Genomic DNA, 22936 nt, shown 5'->3' with positions numbered 1-22936 from the left:
CTCAAGTTGTAAGGGACTAGATCTAGGGACCTTGGTTAAATTCCCTGCCTCTACACTACGCAGTATCATTTCTCCCTTCCTCCAAAATGTATTCATTTCTGCACCACTCTTAACTTTATTTATCCATTTTTTAATCAATTTAAAAGTCGCTCTACTTTCTTTTTTGTACAAGTAACCTAGCTTTTCCTATTACATCAAATAAGCTAACATCACACAGTTATCTTACTGGTATCAGCACAGTAGCTCCATTGTTTGTCCTTATCATAACTCCCAGTTGTTGCACACCAGAATCTCCCTATTTCTGCATCTTCATTTGTGCAAGTATAATATGTTCGTTTCTTGTACGTAAAGGGGAATGCACATTGTTTTCCATCAGAATTACCACCATATTCTAAGCATAAGAGAAAGCAGTAAAAGATATATATTATTTTAGCAATGTTCCATACCATATTATTTCAGATTTTATTTTTATATTATTGATCCCTTTATCATGTGTGTATTTGAAGAGTCACACATCATGTGCCATGGTGACACAGTGGCTACAATGAAGTATTTCAGGCTACTTCTGCTGACTGCCGACTACTAGTAGTTCTGCAGTTCCATTCTCACCAGCTCAAGGTTAACTCAGTCTTCCATCATTCTGAGGTCAGTAAAATGAGGACTCAGATTATTGGGGGCAATATAAACTTCTTAGACTGGCTGTAAAGCTCTGTGGAGCAGTATATAAGTCTAAATGCTATTGCTGTTATGTTTCAAGCACAAAAGGAAGTGTATGTATAAAAACAGCTATCCAGTTTCCAAAATTGTTGGAAGGAGGACTTTAGTCTGAAAATTGAACATTGCTTTGGAATAGTGTTTTCCTAATGTGGATTTAGGGTTATGGGAGAAATTTCTCTCCCCACCCATCAAACCAATGTCCTTAGTTTCAAAAGAGGATAAAAGAGACCAACAAAAATGGGATTTATAAAAGAATGGCACTTTTTAAATAAGAGATTCCCAAGGAGTGAGTACACATATCATGATAAGCCAAGGAAAGTTATTATGATGAAGCCAAATCATAAGCACGATTATAAAATACATTAATTCTTTCGCACCAAATATATACTTTGAGACACAGAATTCACTTCTGGGAGCGGGATTAACTGACGTGTCATCCAAACTACATCTTTTTAGTTTTGTATAATTAAGCTGCACATTGACAGGCAGTTACAGTGTTGTGGTAGAGCTAGGTTAAGCTTACTAAAGTGAAGACAAACAGTCTACAATGCCTGTTTTATTTCTATACCAGAGTAGGCCCAGAAACAGTTATAAAAGGAATCAGTTGACTGTTTCAGGATAATTGTTGTTATCCCTACAGAGTAATGTAACCCAGAAATGTAAATATGTCAAACCTTTAGATACACAATACTTCCATTGCTTGGAGTGATCATAGTTTGCAGTTGTGGCACACCATGGGTGGTTCTTGCTTGCATCTTCAGTGCAAGAATTGTAGACTTTTCCACGGTAAAAAAATGGGAAGACACAGGGAGGAGGCACTAAAACTAAAAACAATACCAGAATTCAAAAAACTCTCTGCTAAGTGTTCATTCATGCCTTTGATTTAGAAGTAGGAAACAAGTCATGCAAGAAATCCAAACATTATATATATTATCTAAATAAATACTCTCTGAAAATCAGTCTCCAAAAGCAAAGAGCAGTGATAAGCTATCTGGGGAAAATGAATCAACACACTGGTGTATTTTCCTTACCTGATGCAAAAAGTGATTGAAGAAGTGTACTGAATAATTTTTTTTAAAGCTATGATTATGGTCATTTTCTTTCTAAATGCACTTGACACCCCTGGAGAGGGATGTCCAGTCCACAGATCCAGCACACAGTGGATCCTTCAAGACTCTTTGTTGAAACCAAACTGAACACACTAAGGTTGAAGTAATATTTCTTTATTCTGAATGGAAAGACACAGGGAGATTGCCCTCAAAGCCTGTGTAATATTATTGAATACAGTCAACTCTTTTATACTCCCAAACCACAAAACTCACAATCCTGAATCTGTCATGTGTCATTTCCTTTGCCTTATATGGCTAAAAACTCCTGCAACAGTTACAAATATGTGTATATATTTCCATAGGTTGGCCACCAGTTTTGACAATGTAATTGCCTTTCATGAGCCCTGTGCTCTATATGTTTAATTTGGAAATAATTCAGTAATTTTTGCAATACCTGAAAACCAAGTGGTTTTTACTTCCTCCTGTGCACACCTTGTCTTAAAGTACATTTGGGAGTTACAAAAAAAAAGTTCAAGCCTTTGTAAAACAGTTATTTCAGAAAACTTGGTTAATAGTATGTTTTTATCTAGATGTTGATTTTTTTTCTAATTTATCCTATCAAGTGTACCATATTTTATATACTCCATAAGGCATCTGTCTCAGTGGTCATTAATTTCTGATACTTGCATGAACATCAACAACAGAATAAATGTTTAGGAACTATTTATTTCTTCCAATCTCAGTTCCTCCCAAATGTATTCAAGGTGGTATGAGGAGCCCTTGGTGCTCTCTGAGCTTGGTTGTTTTCTTGCAGACATTCTATTACCCAAATTAGATAATATTGTCAGTGCTAATCCTGATGATGCCTAGGACTGATGATGTTACCTACTTTGAAATAAATATCTGCAAAAAAACAACAACAACAACCCAACAACCAAACTCAGAGAGTACCCCTCATTTCAACCCTGAGCTACAAATATTCTCTTTATTGGTATCATGGTGGTATGCTGTGCAGAAACCCCTAAACTGGTACCTCTCCAGATATGTTGGAGTATATGTCCATAGTTTAGCCTAACATCTGTAAGATAAGTATAAAATAGAAAGTTGCAGTATAGTTCAGAAATGATTAAATCTCCTATAATCAATCAATCAGAATAGAGCTGGCAGGGACTTTGGAGGTCTTCTAGTCTAATCCTCTGGTCAAGCAGGAGAGCCTATGCCATTTCAGACAAATGGCTGTCCAATCTCTTCTAAAAATAAATGTGCTATTATCAACACGCCCTTTTTTTCCTTGAGAAAGTCTGGATTAATTTTCTTACTCCTATAGAAACACTTGATAATGTTCCTTCTCCAGGTGTCTGCATGCTTTCTTCCAGGAGCAGGATATGAAGTCAATTGCTCAACTCTAGTGAGGCAGCACAGGATTGAGTCACACTAGACAGCAGAGATATTACTCTTGGTTGTTGTTTCCTTCTTTGAGTGACATAGGTCTATGCCTAAAGGTTCACATATATGCAAGTTTTCTAGTAGTTGTTTGCACCTTCTTATGTTCAGTTTGGATACAGTCTTACATTTGATACATGTGTAATTTTGGTCCTCTAGGGGCTTGAGTACATAGAGGACGTATAATTTGGCAAATGACTAATGCATCAGATTCTTTTTCCATGAATGTTTCTTTTCACAACTACTTCATTAAAAAAATAAAAATTTCAAAAAGTTTTCAAAATGTTCAGAAATATAAATGATTTTTCTAAAAGTTTATAAATCCTAAATCAAAATTTTTTAAATTCTAAAAGGTCATTTAAACATTTAATTTTTTCCAAAAAAATGAATTTTATAATAATAATAATAAATTAAAAGGCTTGTTTAAAAAAATAAAAATTTAAGAAATTCCTATAAAAATTAAAAATTTCTAGACATTTTCAAATTTCAAAAAAAGTAGAAGAAAATTTTAAAATATATACCAAAAATATTAGTCTTTTGGTCCTCGTGCAGCTAATGATGGACTATAAGTTAAATGCTAATGAGGTTGCCTATAGATAGAGTTTGTAATGCACAGGTGTATGCAAATAATGACATGGTTGGCAAAAGTTTGTAATCCACTGATATGAAAAAATGTAGATGATGAAGATGATAAAGATGAAAAGAAAAATATATCCTCAGCTAAAAAGTTTAAAGTTTGAAGTTTGAAGTTTTATTTTATTTATATGCCGCCCTATTCCCTAAAAGGGACTCAGGGCAGCGAACAACTCCAACGGGAAGGGGAACATGCAAATGCAAAATAGACATTTAAAATAACCAACAACCACACCTGTCAAGAGGGGAAGGGAGCTCATCAACCCCAGGCCTGCCGGCACAGCCAGGTCTTAATGGCTTTTTGGAAAGCCAGGAGAGAGGTGAGGGTCTGAATCTCCACGGGGAGTTTGTTCCAAAGAGCCGGAGCTGCGATAGAAAAGGCCCTCCCCTGGGTCGTAGCCAGATGGCATTGGCTAGTGGATGGAACCCGGAGGAGGCTGACCCTGTGCGATCTAATGGGTCTTTGGGAGGTAATTGGCAGCAGGCGGTCTCTCAAGTACCCAGGTCCAATACCATGAAGGGCTTTATAAGTAATAACTAGCACCTTGAAGTGTATCCGGAGACCGATTGGAAGCCAGTGCAGCTCGCGGAGGATAGGTGTAACGTGGGTGTATCGAGGTACACCCACAATCGCTCGCGCGGCTGCATTCTGGACAAGTTGAAGTCTCCAAATGCTCTTCAAGGACTGCCCCATGTAGAATGCATTGCAGTAGTCCAGTCTTGAGGTCACGAGGGTGAGTGACTGTTGCAAGTGCAAGTGCCTCCCGGTTCAGGTAGGGACGCAACTGGTGCACCAGGCGAACCTGGACAAATGCCCCCCTGGTCACAGCCGACAAATGGTGTTCTAAAGTCAGCTATGGGTCCAGGAGGACTCCCAAGTTGCGAGCCCTGTCTGAGGGGCGTAGAATTTCACCCCCCAGCCTGAGTGATGGAATACTAACCAAATTTTTGGGAAGGAAACACAACAGCCACTCGGTCTTGTCTGGATTGAGCACAAGCTTGTTAACCCCCATCCAGACCCTGACAGCCTCCAGGCACTGGCACATCACGTCGACCACTTCACTGAGTTGGCACAGGGCAGACAGATACAACTGAGTATCGTCCGAGAATTTATGGTATTTTATCTTGTGCCGTCGAATGATCTTACCCAGTGGCTTCATGTAGACGTTAAACATGAGGGGGGACAGGACCGAACCCTGAGGAACCCCATATTTCAGGGACCTAGGGGTCGACCTCTGTCCCCTGACCAACACCGACTGCGACCTGCCGAGAGGTAGGAGGAGAACCACCGCAAAATGGTGCCTCCCACCCCCACCTCTCGCAACCGTCGCAGAAGGATACCATGGTTGATGGTATCGAAGGCTGCTGAAAGGTCAAGGAGCACTAGGATGGAGGGGCGACCTCCATCCCTGGCTCTCCAGAGATCATCGGTGAGTGCGACCAAAGCGGTTTCCGTGCTGTAGCCAGGCCTGAATCCAGACTGAAAGGAGTCTAGATAATCGGCTTCATCCAAGGACCATCGGACTTGAGAGGCCACCACTTTCTTGACAACCTTCCCAATGAAGGGGGATTGGAGACTGGATGATAGTTGTTCAAAATGGCTGGATCCAGCGATGGCTTCTTCAGGAGGGATCTCACCACCGCAATCTTCAATGCTGGTAGGAAGAAGCCCTCCCGAAGAGAGGCATTCACCATCACCTGGATCCAGCTCCATGTCACCTCCCTGCTGTTCGTGACCAGCCAGGAGGGGCACGGGGCCCAGTATACATGTGGCAGCACTCACTGCTCCCTTGGCCTTGTCCACTTCATCAGGGGCAACAGGTTGAAAGTCAGTCCAGAGATGACGTTCAAGACCTTCCCCCGGTACCCCGGCTGGCTCTGCGCAATTGGAGTCCAGGTCCATCCGAAGCCAAGCAACTTTGTCCACGAGGAACTGGACATATTCCTCTGCTCTACCCTGTAAAGGGTTATCTGCCACCCTCGTGTTTAAGAGGGAGTGGGTCACCCTAAACAGGGCAGCAGGGCGAGACTCAGCGGACGCTACCAGAGCGGCAATATAGTTGTTCTTGGTTGTCCGTATTGCCGATAGATATGTTCTGATGCAAGCTTTTAATAATGCTCGGTCTAATTTGGATTTACTGGACCTCCAGGGTGCTCTAGGCATCTCTTTTGGTGCTTCATCTCCCGGAGGTCCTCGGTAAACCAATGGTAAAGCCCATTCACCACTGCCATGTGACCGCTCTGGGAGTGCCGCACCTGCCTGGAGACACCTGCAGCTGGCAACAGGATGTGAAGGAGAGGCCATCCAGCAGAGTGTTCTTAGGTCAGTGGATTGGCGGGGAGATTGCAAGGGCTTGAGGTGGCAGGAAGGCATGAGGCCATCTTGGGTGTCTTCATTGGTATGCAGCAGCTGCTGGGCGACTGCTTCTTTGTGCCCCAATGCCAGCAGCAGTTGACTTTCTCCTGCTGATCCTTCCTCTCTGGGCATCTGGGCACGCCATGGGTCAGTCAGCACCCATGGGCTGCCACCATGTGATCACTCTGGGTGTGCAGCCAGGAAGGATCACTAGGAGAATGCCAACTGCAGCCAGGAGTGTCCCCAGGTCAGTGGGGTGGTGGGGAGATTGTGCTGGACTGGAGGTGGCAGGAAGGCAGTGGTTGGGGCTACGCCCCTGTACTTATTATTACTAAATTCTTATTAAATAAGTCTTTTAAATCAAAGATCAGTGATATGCTATCTCAAGCGAAATGCATCAATACATATAAATTGGTGTATTTTTGATTGCTCCCCAAGATGGCTACTGAATGGTAGGAACTTTTCTTGTTTCTGCTGACAACCTGCTGATTTTGCTGCTAGAGGTGGTTCTTTGGCAGAGCTATTCCCTGGATTTGAATGGAAACACTTAGGAATGATCCAAGATAGCTTTCAGATTGCCATGGACCAACCTAGGAGGAGGGGGGTGTCTTAAAGATTTCAGTTCTTTGTGGGAGCTGTCAGAAAGTCACCAGGCATCTATCTTCCTCCTAGCAGTTTATTATCTTTAGTATGTCTATATTTTAATTTCACTTTTTGAGGTTTCAAAAAGTTGATGGGGTGGTTCGATGCTCCCTTTCCATCAATCAAACATGGCATTAGTTGATTGGACTAGTTTATGGCTGCATTCAGGCAGAAGAATTGGTGTTTTTCTATTGGTTAACGCTCTGACAGCTGGGAGTATAAGAGTTGTCAAAGTGCAAATTGTTGTTCTTGTTATGTTTAACGTTCTGAATAAACCTGTTGCATCAACACAGGTCTCCTCATTACTTCAGATGCTATACATATTATGCTTGGCGACAAGGATGGGATCCTATGGAAAAGGTTCCTCTTAATTAATAGCATCAGTAATATAATTCTTAAATTAATTGAAATTATATTATTATGGTGGCTCCCGTTCCGTTTGCTGCTTTCATGCCTGATCAAGAATCTTGGGAATCGTTTGAGTGTTTCGAATGTTTTATGCTCACAAATGACTTTAAAGAGATCTCTGATGAAAGAAGATGGGGGTATTTCCTTAATTCTTGTAGACCTGAGATGTTTGCTACTGCCTGAGTTCTAGCCGCCGCAGCCCAAGTTTTTAAGGTTCCATGGGATACTCTCATAGCAAAGTTAAAGGGCCATTATGCTCCTAAACCGTCCCGTTACGCTATGCGGTATGCTTTCTGCCAGTGTATACAAGGGGAAACAGAGACTGTGAGCCAATATGTGGTCATTTTAAGAAACACGGCTATCCATTTTGAATTCCCCGACCTAGATGACTCTTTGTTAGAACAATTAATTTGTGGTGTAAAAGATTCCCGATTACAACAGCGATTGCTGGCTAGACTTGACTTAAACTTAACTATAGCAATGGATGAAGCCAGAGCAGCCGAACAGTCAAATTGATCAGCAGATGAGATCAAAAGATTTCAATCCTTTCATAAACCCCTTGGGGCCTCTTCTGTGGTAAATCATCAAGAGGTGGAAGGGGAGGAAGACCTCTGGCTATCCAAAGAAGTGAGCCGTTTAAACATTAGTGCCACTAGATGGGAAGAACTCCCAATGAATTTCCTCAGGCAGGTTATCTCAGTTGCAGAGGCAACCATTTTCGCTCCACATGCAGATTCAAGACAGCTGTGTGCAGATATTGTGGTAAAATGGGGCTCTTGGCTTACATGTACATGGCGACCCAGTCCTCATCTGATACTGCTGCTAAACACTTCAATTGTCCTAGCGGCTGACCTGTCAATTGCCGGACATTCCGAAACATCGACAACTGTTTTGCCATGGAACCAACAAGAGAAGAAAATGAAGCTATCAACACAGCCTCAGCAGCTACCAGTAGCCGAAAGAAGAAATACATCACCATCCTTATAGAAGGGGCCCAGTGCGAGATGGAGATCGACACTGGTTCCGTGAAATCCATCATCGCATGTCATTGCATTTTAAAAGACTATCAAAATAATCCAATTCCTCTTAAAGGAAGTGGAAATTTTTTTATAGAAAAAGGCCAATTTAAAGGGAAACTACTTTTGGTCGTAGTGGCCAAACCTTTGGCCACTTTATTAGGGTTAGATTGGTTCGAAGCATTGGGGTTAGAAATAACAGGAGTCCATGCCACAATGGATTCCGGGGAATTAGAGGAGCTCACCAAAGAATATTGTGAGGTATTTAATGATTCCTTAGGAACCTTTAAGGGATCTCCTATTTCTTTTAATTTAGATCCAAACATAGCGCCAATCTGTCTTAAGGCAAGAAGGGTTCCTTTTGCATTGCAAGCTAAAGTAGACGCAAAGCTAGACAAATTGATTAAGAAAGGAGTATTAGAACCCATTGATTATTCTAGATGGGAGACCCCTATAGTCATACCCATTAAGTTGGATGGATCCATTAGGATCTGTGCTGACTATAAGGCAACCATCAATAAGGCCCTGCAAGCACACCCTTATTTGGTTCCTGTGGTGCAGCATCTGCTGCACTCTCTGGGCAAAGGCAAAATTTTTGCTAAGCTTGACCTAGCTCAAGTTTATCAGCAGTTGACAGTAGACAATGCAACAGCGGATGCACAAACGATTGTTACACATCGGGGTGTATTCTGTTGCCGCAGGCTCCAATTTGGAGTCTGTGTAGCGCCTGGCATCTTCCAGAGCATTATGGAAAGGATGCTACACAGAATTCCTGGGATTTTACCCTACTTTGACGATGTGCTTATAGCGACAAATACCAAGTGAGAATTGCTCCAAACATTAAGGGCTGTTCTTCAACGATTTAAAGAAAAGGGGTTAAAGTTAAAAAAATCCAAATGTCTTTTTGGGGTTCCAGCTGTAGAGTTCTTAGGGTTCCATATTGATGCTAATGGCATCCATCCCTCTCAGGCTAAATTGGAAGCCATAAAAAATGCCCCGCCTCCCACTAACAAGGCTGAACTGCAGGCTTTCTTAGGATTACTCAATTTTTATGCTATTTTTCTTCCCCATAAGGCTTCCGTAGCGGAACCATTGCATAGGCTGCTGGGCAGCTCCATGGCATGGAAATGGGACAGACATGAGGTGCATGGGTGCAAATCTCTCTTGACGTCTTCAGCTGTGCTAATGCAATTCAGCGAATCCTTACCACTGATATTAGCCACCAATGCCTCTCTTTATGGGGTAGGAGCGGTTTTGAGCCACAGGTGCCCTGATGGCAGCAAGGCACCAATCGCCTATTTTTCCGGCTCCTTGTCCAAAACAGAACGGAATTATAGTCAATTGGACAAGGAGGCTTTGGCAGCTATAGCAGGCATTAAGTGGTTTCACCACTATTTGTATAGACTACAATTCCTCCTTCAAACAGATCACAAACCTCTCTTGGGAATTTTAGCTGATGACAAACCCAAATATACTTTCCTCGCGGATGTTACTATGGGTTGAATTCCTTGTGGCATATTCTTACCACGTGGAATACAGACCCAGAAAACAATTAGGTCACGTGGATGCATTAAGTCGCTACCCGCTTCCAATTCTAACCCAAGACCCTGCTCCTGCAAGCAATACTAATTGATGAGTTGCAGCTGCCTTGTTTTCAACGGATATAACGGCACATTCCAAAACAGACCCAATTCTGTCCAAAGTATTAGAGTGGGTATGTCAAGGGTGGCCCAATTACCAACTTCCTGACAAATTCCAACCTTTCTTTACAAGATGAACTGTCAGAGCTTAATAATTGCTTGGAGTAGTAGTTCCCAAAACATTACACATTGACATTTTGCAACACTTGCATATTAGTCACCCAGGCATAGCCAGAATGAAGGCTCTGGCTAGAGGGTATGTGTAGTGGCCAAAGTTGGATGCTGACATAACAACCTGGGTTAAGTCTTGCCTTCCTTGCCAGACATCTAGGCCAGCTCCACCAGCAACTCCTCCTAAGGAATGGAATATACCAAGGGGACCGTGGTCCTGGTTACATTTAGATTTTGCAGGCCCAGTCAATGGCCACTCTTTCCTAATCGTGGTGGACGCCTTTGCCCATTGGGTTCCATGCAATCTACAATATCTGAATCCACAATTCGAGTTCTACAATGCTTATTCACAACACATGGCCTTCCTGACACCTTAGTATCAGACAATGGTCCTCAGCTCACCTCTGCAACATTCCAGTCATTTTTAGCTAGTTTAGATATCAGACATGGCCTAGTGGCACCTTACCATCCAGCTAGCAATGGTAGGGCAGAATGAGCTGTGCGCTCCACAAAAGAGGCGTTAAGCCAAATGACTACTGGGTCATGGGAACGAAGAGTTAACACATATTTGATCTCTCAACATACAATACCTTGTCCCATCTCAGGGAAAAGTCCAGCAGAATTGCTGATGGGTCGACATTTATGCACAATTCATGACCAGTTGCATCCCAATTATAATCTGACATGCTGCTTCAACTCATTGGTACATGAACCTTCAAACTGGGTGCATTCAGGCAGGAGAATTGGTGTGTTCCTATTGGTTAATGTTCTGACAGCTGGGAGTATAAAAGAGTTGTCAGAGTGCAAATTGTTGTTCTTGTTATGGTTAGCGTTCTGAATAAACCTGTTACATCAACACCGGTCTCATTACTTCAGACGCTATATATATTATATGCCGGATGGCAAAAGTTCCTCCGCTTGGTTTGAAATTTGGTGGGGACTCAAAGGACCTAGGATTTTTCCTGGTCCAAGTCTGCAATTTCATGCAAGAAGCCAAGGCAAGAGTTGTTACCATGGCGTGGGAGAACAAGGCAACGGCATGGATGGTTGCCCTGCATAACAATGTCTCCCCCATACTGAGAGACTATAATAGGTTTATGGCCACCCTGAGGAAACACTTTGACGATCCACTCATGGAGTGGAAGGCCAGTTCCAGAATGAAAACCCTTACCCAAGTGAAGAACCCAGTGGCTGATTATATACAAGAGTTTCGTGAGTTGTTTGTTTATATGCAGGAGGAATCAGAAGAGACTTTAATGGACAGTTTTATGGATGGCTTAAACAAAGATATATACCAGAACTGTGTACACGGGGGGGGGGGTGTAACTTGCAACGCTGGTAAAAATTGGCAGCAGATGTGGAAATTGATCTAGCCAGAGACAAATACTGTGAAGACAGTGAGAAAGAGAAAGCTGCCCCTCCAAACTCTCCCCCCCAAGGAACTCCAAAAGGAGGGAAAAGTTGGTCTACAAGCAAGCCCCGATCTATCACCTGCTTCCGTGGCGGAAAGGAGGGGCACCGGGTAGCAAATTGCCATTCCAAGATTGGCCCAAAGCCCCATGCTTTGGGCCAATGCTTTGGGGGAGATGAAACCAGATAAACAACCTTGGAAGAGAAGAGTCACTGCCATGAAAGGGGTGAAACCTGCTACGTAATTCCCTCCCACTCCAAGAGAAGAAGAACCTGCTCATTGGAGGAAAATGAAACTGAATCTGATAACAACCATGTGGTAAGTTCCATATTGGGCCCCATGACCATCCCAGTAGAACTTAAAGTGCCCTCTACTGGAGCCCAAGCAAAAATGCTGGCCCTTTTAGATTCGGGATACATAGGTTGCATAGTTAGCCCAGAAGTGATGAAAAAACTGGGCTTGAAACTGAGAACTTTGAAACTCCCCATTGCTTTTTGCCAGCTAGATGGGTCTATAGCTGGGGGGGCTCCTGCCCATTTTGTGACTGAACCTATAGATATGTGGATGGGAGATCACCAGGAAACATTAAGTTTCATTGTGGCGCTGGGGATGGACCGGCCTCTCATACTGGGCTTACCCTGGTTATGTAAATGGAACCCACACATCAACTGGAAGAAAGGGTGATTGCGCATCCAATCTGCTAAACCCCAACACTGGCCCAATTGGATAAAGGAAAGATCTTCACGAAATTGGACCTAAGAGAGGCCTACTACCGAGTCAGAATCAAGGAGGGAGATGAATGGAAAACTGCTTTCAACTGCCCAATTGGATGTTTTCAATTCAGAATGCTCCCATTTGGCCTACGGGGGCGCCAGCTGTTTTCATGCAATTAATAAATGAAGTTTTACATGAACACCTGTACAAGGGCGTGATGGTCTACCTTGACAACATCCTTATTTACATGGAAACATGTGAAGAACATGTGACGTTAGTATGATCAGTACTCAGGAAACTCCAGGCCACAGAACTTTATGCCTAATTGTCTAAATTTTCATCAAGAAAAAATTGATTATTTGGGCTACCACATCTCCCACAATGTTATCGAGATGGACCCAGCAAAAGTCCAGGCTGTAACTGAGTGGGCACCTCCTCGCATCCACACACAATTACAAAGTTTTTTGGGATTTGCAAATTTTTATCGTCAATTTATCCTCTCGTTCACCAGCATTGCTCTGCCCATTACAAATCTCCTAAAGTCAAAAGGGGGGACCAAGCCCAGACCAGGTAAGCCTTTGAATTGGACTATGGAATGTCAAGCCGTGTTTGAGAAATTAAAGTGACTCTTTGCAGCTGAACCCGTTTTGAAACACCCAGATGTGGAAACACCATTTATTGTTCAAGCTGATGCCAATGATGTGGCGATGGGGGCAGTATTACTTCAAATGAACGCTGATGGGAAATTGCAGCCATTCACTTACACGTCTCGCAAACTGACGTAGACGGAGAGACTATGGGCTATATGGGAAAGCAAAGCTTTTGCGGTCAGGTGGACTTTGATGACCTGGTGACATTTCCTAGAAGGGGCTAAACACCCTTTTGAAGTACGGACTGATCATAAAAGTTTGGAAGCATTGAAGACCCCATGAAAGCTATCTCCTAAACAAATGTGTTGGGTGCAACATTTCAACCGGTTCAATTTCACCCTCAAATACATCCCAGGGGGGAAGAACTTCATGGCTGATGCTTTGTCTAGGCTTCCCCAATACAACAGCTCTAAGCTGAGCGTAGTTCATCCAGTCATCCCAAGGAAAAGTCTAGCTACCCCGATGGTTACCAGAAGACAAAGCATTTCGAATTTAGTAGTCACGACAGACTTCATATGCAAACTCATGGAAGGCCTTGAGTCCGATGACTGGTTCAAGGAACATTCAAATGAATGTACAATGAAGGATGGACTGGCTTGGGTAGGGGCTAAATTGTATGTTCCTGCTAACCTGAAAGCTATTGTTCTTCAACAGACCCATGATTCACGAATGGCAGGCCATTTTGGTTTTGTAAAGACTCTACATCTGGTTAAGAGGCAATTTTGGTGGCCTTCATTGAAAAAGACATTGAGTCCTACATAGCCAGTTGTCCAGTTTGTGCTGCCGCAGAGTGCCTACCGGGAAAGCCCTAAGGCCTTCTCCAAGGTGTGGCCCATCCTGATGGACTTCATTGTCGAATTGCCAGAGAGTCTAGGAAATTCTGTGATTTGGGATATCACCAACCTGTTTTCCAAACAAGTTCATTTTGTACCCTGTTCCAAAATCCCATCAGCTAAGTCGTTAGCTAAGTTGTTTATTTCACATGTATACCGGTTGCATGGAGTACCTGAATGCATAATTTCAGATAGGGGGTGTCCAGTTTACCTCCCTCTTCTGGAATGAGTTTCTGAAGTTAATTGGCTCCACCAGGGGCTAAGCTAGGCCCACCATCCTCAGACTAACTGCCCTTGTGAACAGACTAATTCTGTTTTGGAACAGTATCTCCGGTGTTTCATCAATTATCAGCAAGATAACTGGGCTGAACTTTTGCCACATGCTGAAGTGGCATACAACAACTCTGTGCACAGCAGTACCGGCCTGACCCCTTTTAGAGTTGAGTTTGGACAGGACTTTGTACCGATTCCTGAATTATCTCGAGAAAAACTGCAAATTTTATCCCTCTCCAAGTGCAGTGACCAACTTCGCCAAATTTGGCCCATGACCCGCAATGTGTTGGAGGCTGCTCACCGGGCACACAAGAAACAAGCTGACAAAAAGAGCGTGAAGCAAAGAAAGTACAAAGTAGGAGATCGAGTGTTTTCGTCCACCAAGTTTCTCCAAACCACCCAGAAATCAAAGAAACTGGGGCTGAAGTACATCAGTCCTTTCCCTAATTAATTAAATCATTAATCCTGTTTCTGTACAATTGGAATTACCAAAGCATCTTAACTGGATTTATCATGTGTTTCATGTAAACCTGTTGAAGCCAGAGCACACTTCTTTTCGTGTGCTCCTACTTGCACCCCCTGTCCCTCTTCTAATTGAGGGAGAGCAACATTTTGAGATTAAAGAAGTCTTGGACTCCAGTAAGCATAGGAATCAAATTCAATATCTAGTCTCCTGGAAACATTTTTTCCCCACCCAGGCTGAGTGGGTTGATAAATCCCATGTTCGAGCTCCTAGACTCTTCTGGAAGTTCTACACTAAGTACCCTGATAAACCTTGATCCTAATTGAAATGCACATTTCTTATGTTATCTTTTTTTCTATTGTTTTATTTTCTTGTAGGGATGACTTCTTTTCCTGAAGGAGGACCGGATGTCAACCTCTGTTTCACTATTTGCTTTCGGCTGCCATTGAAATGGGGAGAGGGGGCTGGTATTTGGGAAGGGAAGTTTTAAGTACAGGAGATATTGTAAAAAGGAAGTTTTGTTCTCACCATCTACTACGCATGCTGGAGATAGTGATTGGGCTGGCCAAGGCCAACTGTCCTGCATACCAACCTGATGATGCTTTTTGAAGGTGGAACTCACGTGACACCTAAGGGAGTTGCAGATTGGACTATGTGATGGAGTTACCAGGGGGAGGGAGTTGGGTCACATATTGATATGTATGATTTCACGAGCTTTTGCCTCAGATCTTGCTTTGCTTAGCTGCTATCTTTTCATAACCAGTAAAAGTACTCTTAATTCTGCGAAATGGACTTAGGTGGTTTCTTTCTTGGTTGCTGATGGAGGCTGGCTTGACATAGTGTGTTCCTGAGTAGTGAAAGTACTTTCATTTGGTTTACATCTATTTTGGACTCTCACTATAGAATTTTCGCATTTTACCAATTTCCAAAATATTTGGAGTTTAGTACATTTTTTGTTTTAACTTTTCCTCAAAATAGCTGGAAAATATTTTCCCTGTTTTTTTTCCTATTTCTTCTTTTTGAAGAATGGAGTTCTTTGTTTCCTGTATTCTCTTATCTATCATTGATAAGTTGCACAGAGCAACAATATACCACATTATAGACAAGCAGATTACACTAACATCCCAAAAATTTTGGTTTGGTAATGCAATCCCTAGTTGAAAGCTTTTTTAAAAAGTTTGTTTAAATGATGCACAAAGAAATCAGACTTGAGGACTTCTAGAATGGAGAAAGGCTTTCCCAAAAATTAATTTTTGGCAAATTCATCATTGCCTCAGAATGTTATGATATGAGGAATAGTTTGTCAATTTATATACTAACTGTTTAAATTGATTGCAACTGTATTTTTTTACAATGGATTCAATGAGACTGACACATTTTCCCATGCTAACTTTTTTCCAATTTTTAATATAATGCTTATTCAAACGATCATTCTTTGTATCACAGGATGTTTAGCAAACTACTGCTCTTTCTGATATAATAGGAGTTCTTCCATCCAATCAACTTTTTTTTTGTATTTCTTTCTGCTATGCTAAGCATAAAAGAGATTCTGCAGCTTTCTTCCAAGTTCCCTCTTTTTCATAGACATTCCCTCTTTTGCTAGAGTACTCTAATAAATGATCTTCCAACTTAGTTGCTTACTGGAAAGTAACCAAAGCTGCATCTATGGACAATTTGAGCATCAGTGGTTACTGATGTTCCTATGGTTATTCTAAGACTTCCTCATATCTGCAATAGTATGACAACATTACCTGCAAAAGGCAGTATTTAGGTTGGTTAGTAAGTTTGGGCAATGAAACTCTTCTTTACTTAAGGCATCAACTATTGCATTCATACAATACAGTAATTAAAAAGGACCAAAATATAGTTGTGTTAATCTCTTTGCTAGTTTACAGAGGTGAGAGCTGAAAGTTACCAATTTATAGTGCCTCTCTCAAACTGATGTTTTTAGGAAGTGCATAATAGGATGAATAATCATCTATAAATTGTAGGTGCTTTGAGTTTCTTCCAAAGTGCTATGAAGTTCAGCTTGTTGTTGTAGTTGCCTATTAATTGCTTTTTTACAACAGATTTCTGGTAGGTCAAATTGGTTGGTGGTTAATAGATTCTCATATTTATAATATTTTAATGACATGTAGTAATTTATCAAATAGAGATGTAGAAGTTCCTAAATTGTGGACCTGATTTACAAAGGGGGGAAACTATTGCTATTGAAAGATTTATCAGTATTCAACCAGAAGGAACAGTCTACGTGTATCTTTGTTCCTTTGTCTTTATGCACATTTTTCCTATTTTGTCCTGTTCTGTTTTGTTTCCCCCACCCCACCCCCTTTCTTTTCTTTTTCTGGAATTGTATTTTAACCTCAGCAGTAAAATCATAACTTTGTTGTTGTTGTTGTTGTTGTTGTTGTTGTTGTTTTAAAAAAAAGGCTTTTCCATAGTCTGTTCTGTTCATGTTTCATGTACCAGCTCTCTCTTTTCTATAAAAACTAAGATTTAAAATGTTTTTTCTTAATGAAAATATTTGAACCTGGGTTGATTTTGGCTATAGTTCCTAAAACAGCCAATGGTTCTCAGCTGTCTTTGTTGTTATTTTCTGGTAGTTCTTCTCAAAGTAGTGCTTTGATTACGTTCAGCTTTTTAAGTTTGTGGCTGACCTTAAAATCTGTTAGCAGGACTGGTTCAAGTTTCATTGTGCAGATATGAAACAATCTCAAGATATGCTGTTTTAGAGGAGTGGAGTTCAAAAGGTCTTCTAAGGTCATACTTACGGAGGTTATGTGGCCAGAGCATAGATTTCCCTTGGGTTCAGTTATGCAAGACACATATACTAGCACTACTTTTTCATCTAAATAAAAAGCCAAAGACTGAAGAAAATGATCTATGTCTTGAGCATCATTTGGGGGGGGGGGGTGAATCATCTGTAGCAAATTCATCTTTTTGAGCAATTGATTCCTCCCAGCCACTGCTACATTTCTCATTCTAACTTTCAATACATATTTTGAGTGTGTCTCTCTTTTGGCATGCGTTATTTTCCTGTCTTATCTTCCTAGATACAGTCTTAACACTGGCAACATATCCATGGCAGTTTTTTTATTGGCCCCTATTTGTGAAGGTCATTTAAAGAGGCCAATCCAGGCAATGCAAAAATATATGTGCTCTAGTTTGATGCTTGAAATATTTATTATAAAGAATCATCAATGCAGAAATGATCAGGAACAGTACAGCAACTCAAAGCAAAAAAAAAACCACCATAATCACATGTATTTGCATAAGAATGGATAAATGCCAGTAAATGATGAACATTCAGACAGATTGATCAATCAGTAGCTTAAACTTCAGCTGTAAAAACTTCAGGAGTTGAATATGCTTTCCTTCTGCTATGCTTTCCAGTGTTGAATCCCACAATTAACAAAGCCACATAAAAACATTTTAACCAGTTTTTTAAACATTATATAGAAAATCATTTTTAAACCTATATCTTAAACCATTAAGGCTAGAATATTCTGAAGATAAAAACTTTAATCTAACCATAAAATGGCAGAAAATTCATGGATTTTTTCCAAAGTTTGATGGCACAGAAGAAGATTCCCTGGAAGCTGCTTAAAATGTTAACAGCAAATAAGTGGAGTTTAGAAACTGGTCACATCTGGCAATAAAATAATTTCTTAAGTAATACGAAATCTACTAGCTTCTAGAAAGCCTAGACTAATAATGTTAGCAAAGGTGTCAGGTGGCAAATATCATAGCTTTGATTAGAAAATTGTCATCTCTGGAATCAAATCATCCCAAATGTCCTTGATTTTGGTAATCTGAGGGAAAAGGGAAAACAATACAGTTACATCATAAAGTTCAAGAGAGTTCAAGATTTCTACTTATAGGAAATTATGATAACTCAAAAACAGTTTAGAGACTTTTTGCAATCTGTTTTATTTCACAGAAACAAAAATCATAGCCAATTCTGTTAGAAGGGATAAATATGCTACCTAGGTTGCATTTACTACAAAAGGCAAGAAGTGATTTGCATTATTACTCAACCATCACAGAGATGTCCAGCTGGGCTACCACATGCAATATACAAATTGTGTACCACATAATGGAAGTGCATGAAGCAGAGATATAAATTATTATTTTTGTTATTTTTTAATGGCAAGAAATGTGCCTGAAAGTATATGAAATGTTTAATAAATTTAATACTTTAGAATGATTTGGGGGCACTACATGGAGTTGTGCTCAAACCAAACTTTGAAAGGCTGGTCTTGAATGTAATCTGCTTTGGAGATTATTGCTTTGATTCCAATAATACAGTTTAAATTCATCTGCTGCAGAATTTGGCAAAATCCAGCTGCATTAAGGAAGCTCTACTACTCAAAAGATTCACACTGCAAAAAGTCTAAAATGATTAGAGAATTAATAATCTTTAGATGAATGTATTTTATTAAAAGGGAAGGCATCATGGAAAAAAAACTTTTAGTAGTTTTATCAGTAATCATAATGTATAGTTTATGAAGCTCACTAAAGGTGCACACAAACACTCTGCAATGCCTTTCTTAATTCTATACCAGATTAGTCTCATAGACATTATAATGGGAATCAGTTAACTATTTCAGGAGAGTTGTTATTTCTCCTACACCTACTGAATAATATATTTCATAAATGTAACTCTGTCAAACCTGTAGTGGAACAAAATTTCCATTGACCAGATTTATCATAGTTTGCAGTTGTGGCACACCAGGGGTAGTTCGTGCTTGCAACTTCAGTGCAATTATAATAGGATTTTCCACGGTAAATAAATGGGAACACGCAGGGAGGAGTGTCTAAAATGATAAAGGAAGACACGATCAGAACTGATTACACAAAACACTCAGAAAAATTATACAAAAACACTTCAGTTTTTGTGTAATTGTTTTACTTAAAATAGAAAAACCCCTAAACCATCTTTTATAGTTAGAGGAGTTTCCTGAGACTTTTTTTTCTCATTAAATATTATATAGTTCTTGTGCAGACAGACACACTTAATACTTGTTTCAATTCTATATGAGATTACGCTCAGAACCCCTAAACTGGAAATCAGTTCACTATTTCAAGACAATTGTTATATCTCTTAAAATCAGTAATGCTCCTATCTCATAAATAACTTTGTCAAACCTGTTTTGGCACAATATCTCCATTGAGGAGATCTATCATAGTTTGCAGTTGTGGCACACCATGGATGGTTCTGGCTATCAACTTCAGTGCAAGTATAATAGGATTTCCCACCGTAAATAAATGGGAACACGCAGGGAGGAATGTCTAAAATGATAAAGGAAGACATGATCAGAACTGATTATACAAAACACTCAGAAAAATTATACAAAAACACTTCAGTTTTTGTGTAATTGTTTTACTCAAAATACCAAAACCCCTAAACCATCTTTTATAGTTAGAGGAGTTTCCTGAGACTTTTTTTCTCATTAAATATTATATAGTTCTTTTGCAGACAGACACTGTTAATTCTTGTTTCAATTCTATATGAGATTACGCTCAGAACCCCTAAACTGGAAATCAGTTCACTATTTCAAGACAATTGTTATATCTCTTAAAATCAGTAATGCTCCTATCTCATAAATAACTTTGTCAAACCTGTTTTGGCACAATATCTCCATTGAGGAGATTTATCATAATTTGCAGTTGTGGCACACCATGGATGGTTCTGGCTATCAACTTCAGTGCAAGTATAATAGGATTTCCCACCGTAAATAAATGGGAACACGCAGGGAGGAGTGTCTAAAATGATAAAGGAAGACACGATCAGAACTGATTATACAAAACACTCAGAAAAATTATACAAAAACACTTCAGTTTTTGTGTAATTGTTTTACTCAAAATAGCAAAACCCCTAAACCATCTTTTATAGTTAGAGGAGTTTCCTGAGACCACAGGGAAGGATGTGGTTCATTTTTTAAGCCAAGTTTCTTCACCTTAGTAACTCTAAGGTGTGTGGACATCAACTCCCAGAATTTCTCAGAGGGGTTTAAAAGTCCACACATTTAAATTCCCAATGTGGTGAAACATTTTTTCCCACAAAATATTATATTTGCAGACAGACACCCTTAATTCTTGTTTCAATTCTCAGAAATCCTAAACTGGAAATCTGTTGACTATTTCAAGACAATTGTTATAACTCTTAAAATCAATAAAACTCCTATCTCATAAATAACTTTGTCAAACCTGTTTTGGCACAATATTTCCATTGAGGAGATTTATCATAGTTTGCAGTTGTGGCACACCATGGATGGTTCGGGCTATCAACTTCAGTGCAAGTATAATAGGATTTTCCACGGTAAATAAATGGGAAGACACAATGACGAGGGTCTAAAATGGTAAAAGAAGACACGATCAGAACTGAAAAAACTATTTGCTAAGCATTCATTCATTCCCTTGATTTGGAATCAGGAAACAAGCCATGTAATTGATCCAAACAGCATATAAATTTTCTAAATTAATAATCTCTGAAAATTTTGTTCTCAATATGAACAAGGGTACATCTTTGGAATATGTATGGGATGCAAGCAAAGCGTATATGAGAGGAGTATTAATGAATATAAACAAAATACATAGACACAAACAAGGGCAAAAACGAAAAGAATTGGAAGAGGAAATTAAAGGGAAAGAGTCAGAATTAACATTGAATCCAGGAGATACAAAGATTAGGGAAACAATTGCTATATTAAAATCTCAGTTTGATATGCTGATCTCTGACCAGGTAGCTACTAGTTTATTATATGCTAAACATAATACTTTCTGCAATGCAAATAAACCCGGTAGGTGGTTGGCTTATCAGATTAGAAAAAAAAGGAAAGCTCGAAATGTATCCAAATTGTGTTACAGAGGGAAGGAAGTGTTTCAACAGGAAGAGATTCAAAAGGTATTTCGGGAATTTTTTACAGAGTTGTATAAAGGGGATAAAATTAAGGACGGAGATATAGACAAATACCTAGATAAAGAGAAAATCCCCCTAGTTAGAGAAGAACATAGGCATAAGCTGAATCAACCTATAACCTCTGGGGAAATTTTGCAGGCAATTAAACAATTAAAGTTAGGGAAAGCACCAGGCACAGATGGTTTAACAGCTGTTTATTATAAAAATCTACAGTTAGAAATGGTAGAACCCCTCAGAGAACTATTCAATAAAATTCAATCGGGAGGGAAAGTGCCTCCTTCGTGGAAGACTGCGTTCATATCGTTGATACCCAAAGAAGACCAAGACCTTACCCAACCAAAAAATTACAGACCTATTTCATTACTCAATGTAGATTATAAAATTTTTACTAAAATATTAGCAAATAGGCTAATGGGGGTAATTCAACAACTGATACATACCGATCAAACTGGTTTTATACAGGGCAGACAGATGAAGGACAACGTTAGATTAATTATCAACGCTTTAGAATACCTGGGAAAGAACAATCAAATCCCAACCGCATTCATATTTTTGGATGCGGAGAAAGCCTTTGATCGAGTTAATTGGCAATTCCTGCTGAAGACATTGCAAAAAATGCAGATAGGAGATGGTTTTTTACGGTCAATTGGTGCAATATATCAGCAGCAAACAGCCCAGATCATTGTCAATGGAAGTCTGACAGACTCCTTTCAAATTGAAAAAGGTACAAGACAGGGCTGTCCTCTGTCCCCATTATTGTTTATTATAACTTTGGAAATACTGTTGAATAAGATACGGGGCCTGGGCGGTCTAAAAGGAATTAAAATTAGACAGCAAGAATATAGAGTCCGTGCATTTGCGGATGATCTGGTTATAATATTGGAACAACCGCAGGAATCTAGTAGGGTATTATTGAATACGATCAATCAATATGGTCAAGTCTCGGGATTTAAAATAAATCTAGGAAAAACCAAAATAATAGCTATAAATATGACTATCAAACAGAAGGAAGAACTGGGGGCGATGCTAAGATGTGAGGTAGTTAAAAAAGTTAAATATCTTGGAGTTAATATTTTAATCTCAAATGGGAAATTATACAAGTATAATTATGAATCACTTTGGCATAGTACACAGTTGGAGTTGAAAAGGTGGGAAAAACTGCATTTGTCCTTGCTGGGTAGAATAGCGGCAGTAAAAATGAACATTTTACCAAAATTTTTATTTCTTTTTCAAATGTTACCAATACTTAAAAGAGATGCGAATCTTTTAGAATGGCAGAAGGGTATCAACAAATTTGTGTGGGCAGGAAAGAAGCCGAGGGTAAAGATGAAAATAATGCAAGATGCACGTGAAAGAGGAGGATTGAAATTACCTAACTTAAAATTATACTATGACGCAGTGGCATTATCTGCAATTAGTGATTGGATTCATCTAACTAATGACAGAATTTTGAATATCGAGGGATATGACTTGTTATATGGTTGGCATGCTTACCTGTTATTTAACAAAAAAATGGATAAGAAATTTAAAAATCACATCTTAAAAAATGCTTTATTGCGGGTTTGGAAAAAATATCAACACAAATTAAATGATAA

General features: G+C 39.9%; 1 protein-coding gene and 1 pseudogene across 2 annotated transcripts in view; one reads left to right on the top strand and one right to left on the bottom strand.

Moving 5' to 3' along the window:
- LOC148046049 (epididymal sperm-binding protein 1-like) overlaps nucleotides 1-22936 on the bottom strand; it is a 40457-nt pseudogene that overhangs the window by 10184 nt on the left and 7337 nt on the right. Inside the window, exons 2-3 of the transcript XR_015696467.1 lie at nucleotides 1392-1541; nucleotides 227-391 (exon numbers count right to left, since the gene is read on the bottom strand). The product of XR_015696467.1 is annotated as an epididymal sperm-binding protein 1-like (transcript). The remainder of the gene's footprint in view (nucleotides 1-226; nucleotides 392-1391; nucleotides 1542-22936) is intronic.
- Nucleotides 20631-22936, top strand: part of LOC148046047 (epididymal sperm-binding protein 1-like) — a 75060-nt gene continuing 72754 nt past the window's right edge. Inside the window, exon 1 of the mRNA XM_087713709.1 lies at nucleotides 20631-20723. Within this exon, the coding sequence (XP_087569835.1) occupies nucleotides 20694-20723 (30 nt within the window). The 5' untranslated portion in view covers nucleotides 20631-20693. The remainder of the gene's footprint in view (nucleotides 20724-22936) is intronic.

This window comes from Thamnophis sirtalis, unplaced genomic scaffold (genome assembly GCF_051295495.1).
Source record: "Thamnophis sirtalis isolate CommonGarterSnake01/CBP01778 unplaced genomic scaffold, rThaSir2_p1.2 scaffold_4, whole genome shotgun sequence".
Classification (NCBI taxonomy): domain Eukaryota; kingdom Metazoa; phylum Chordata; class Lepidosauria; order Squamata; family Natricidae; genus Thamnophis; species Thamnophis sirtalis.
Note: the sequence above shows the minus strand (reverse complement) of the source record. Positions and strands in the feature narration are given on the sequence as shown.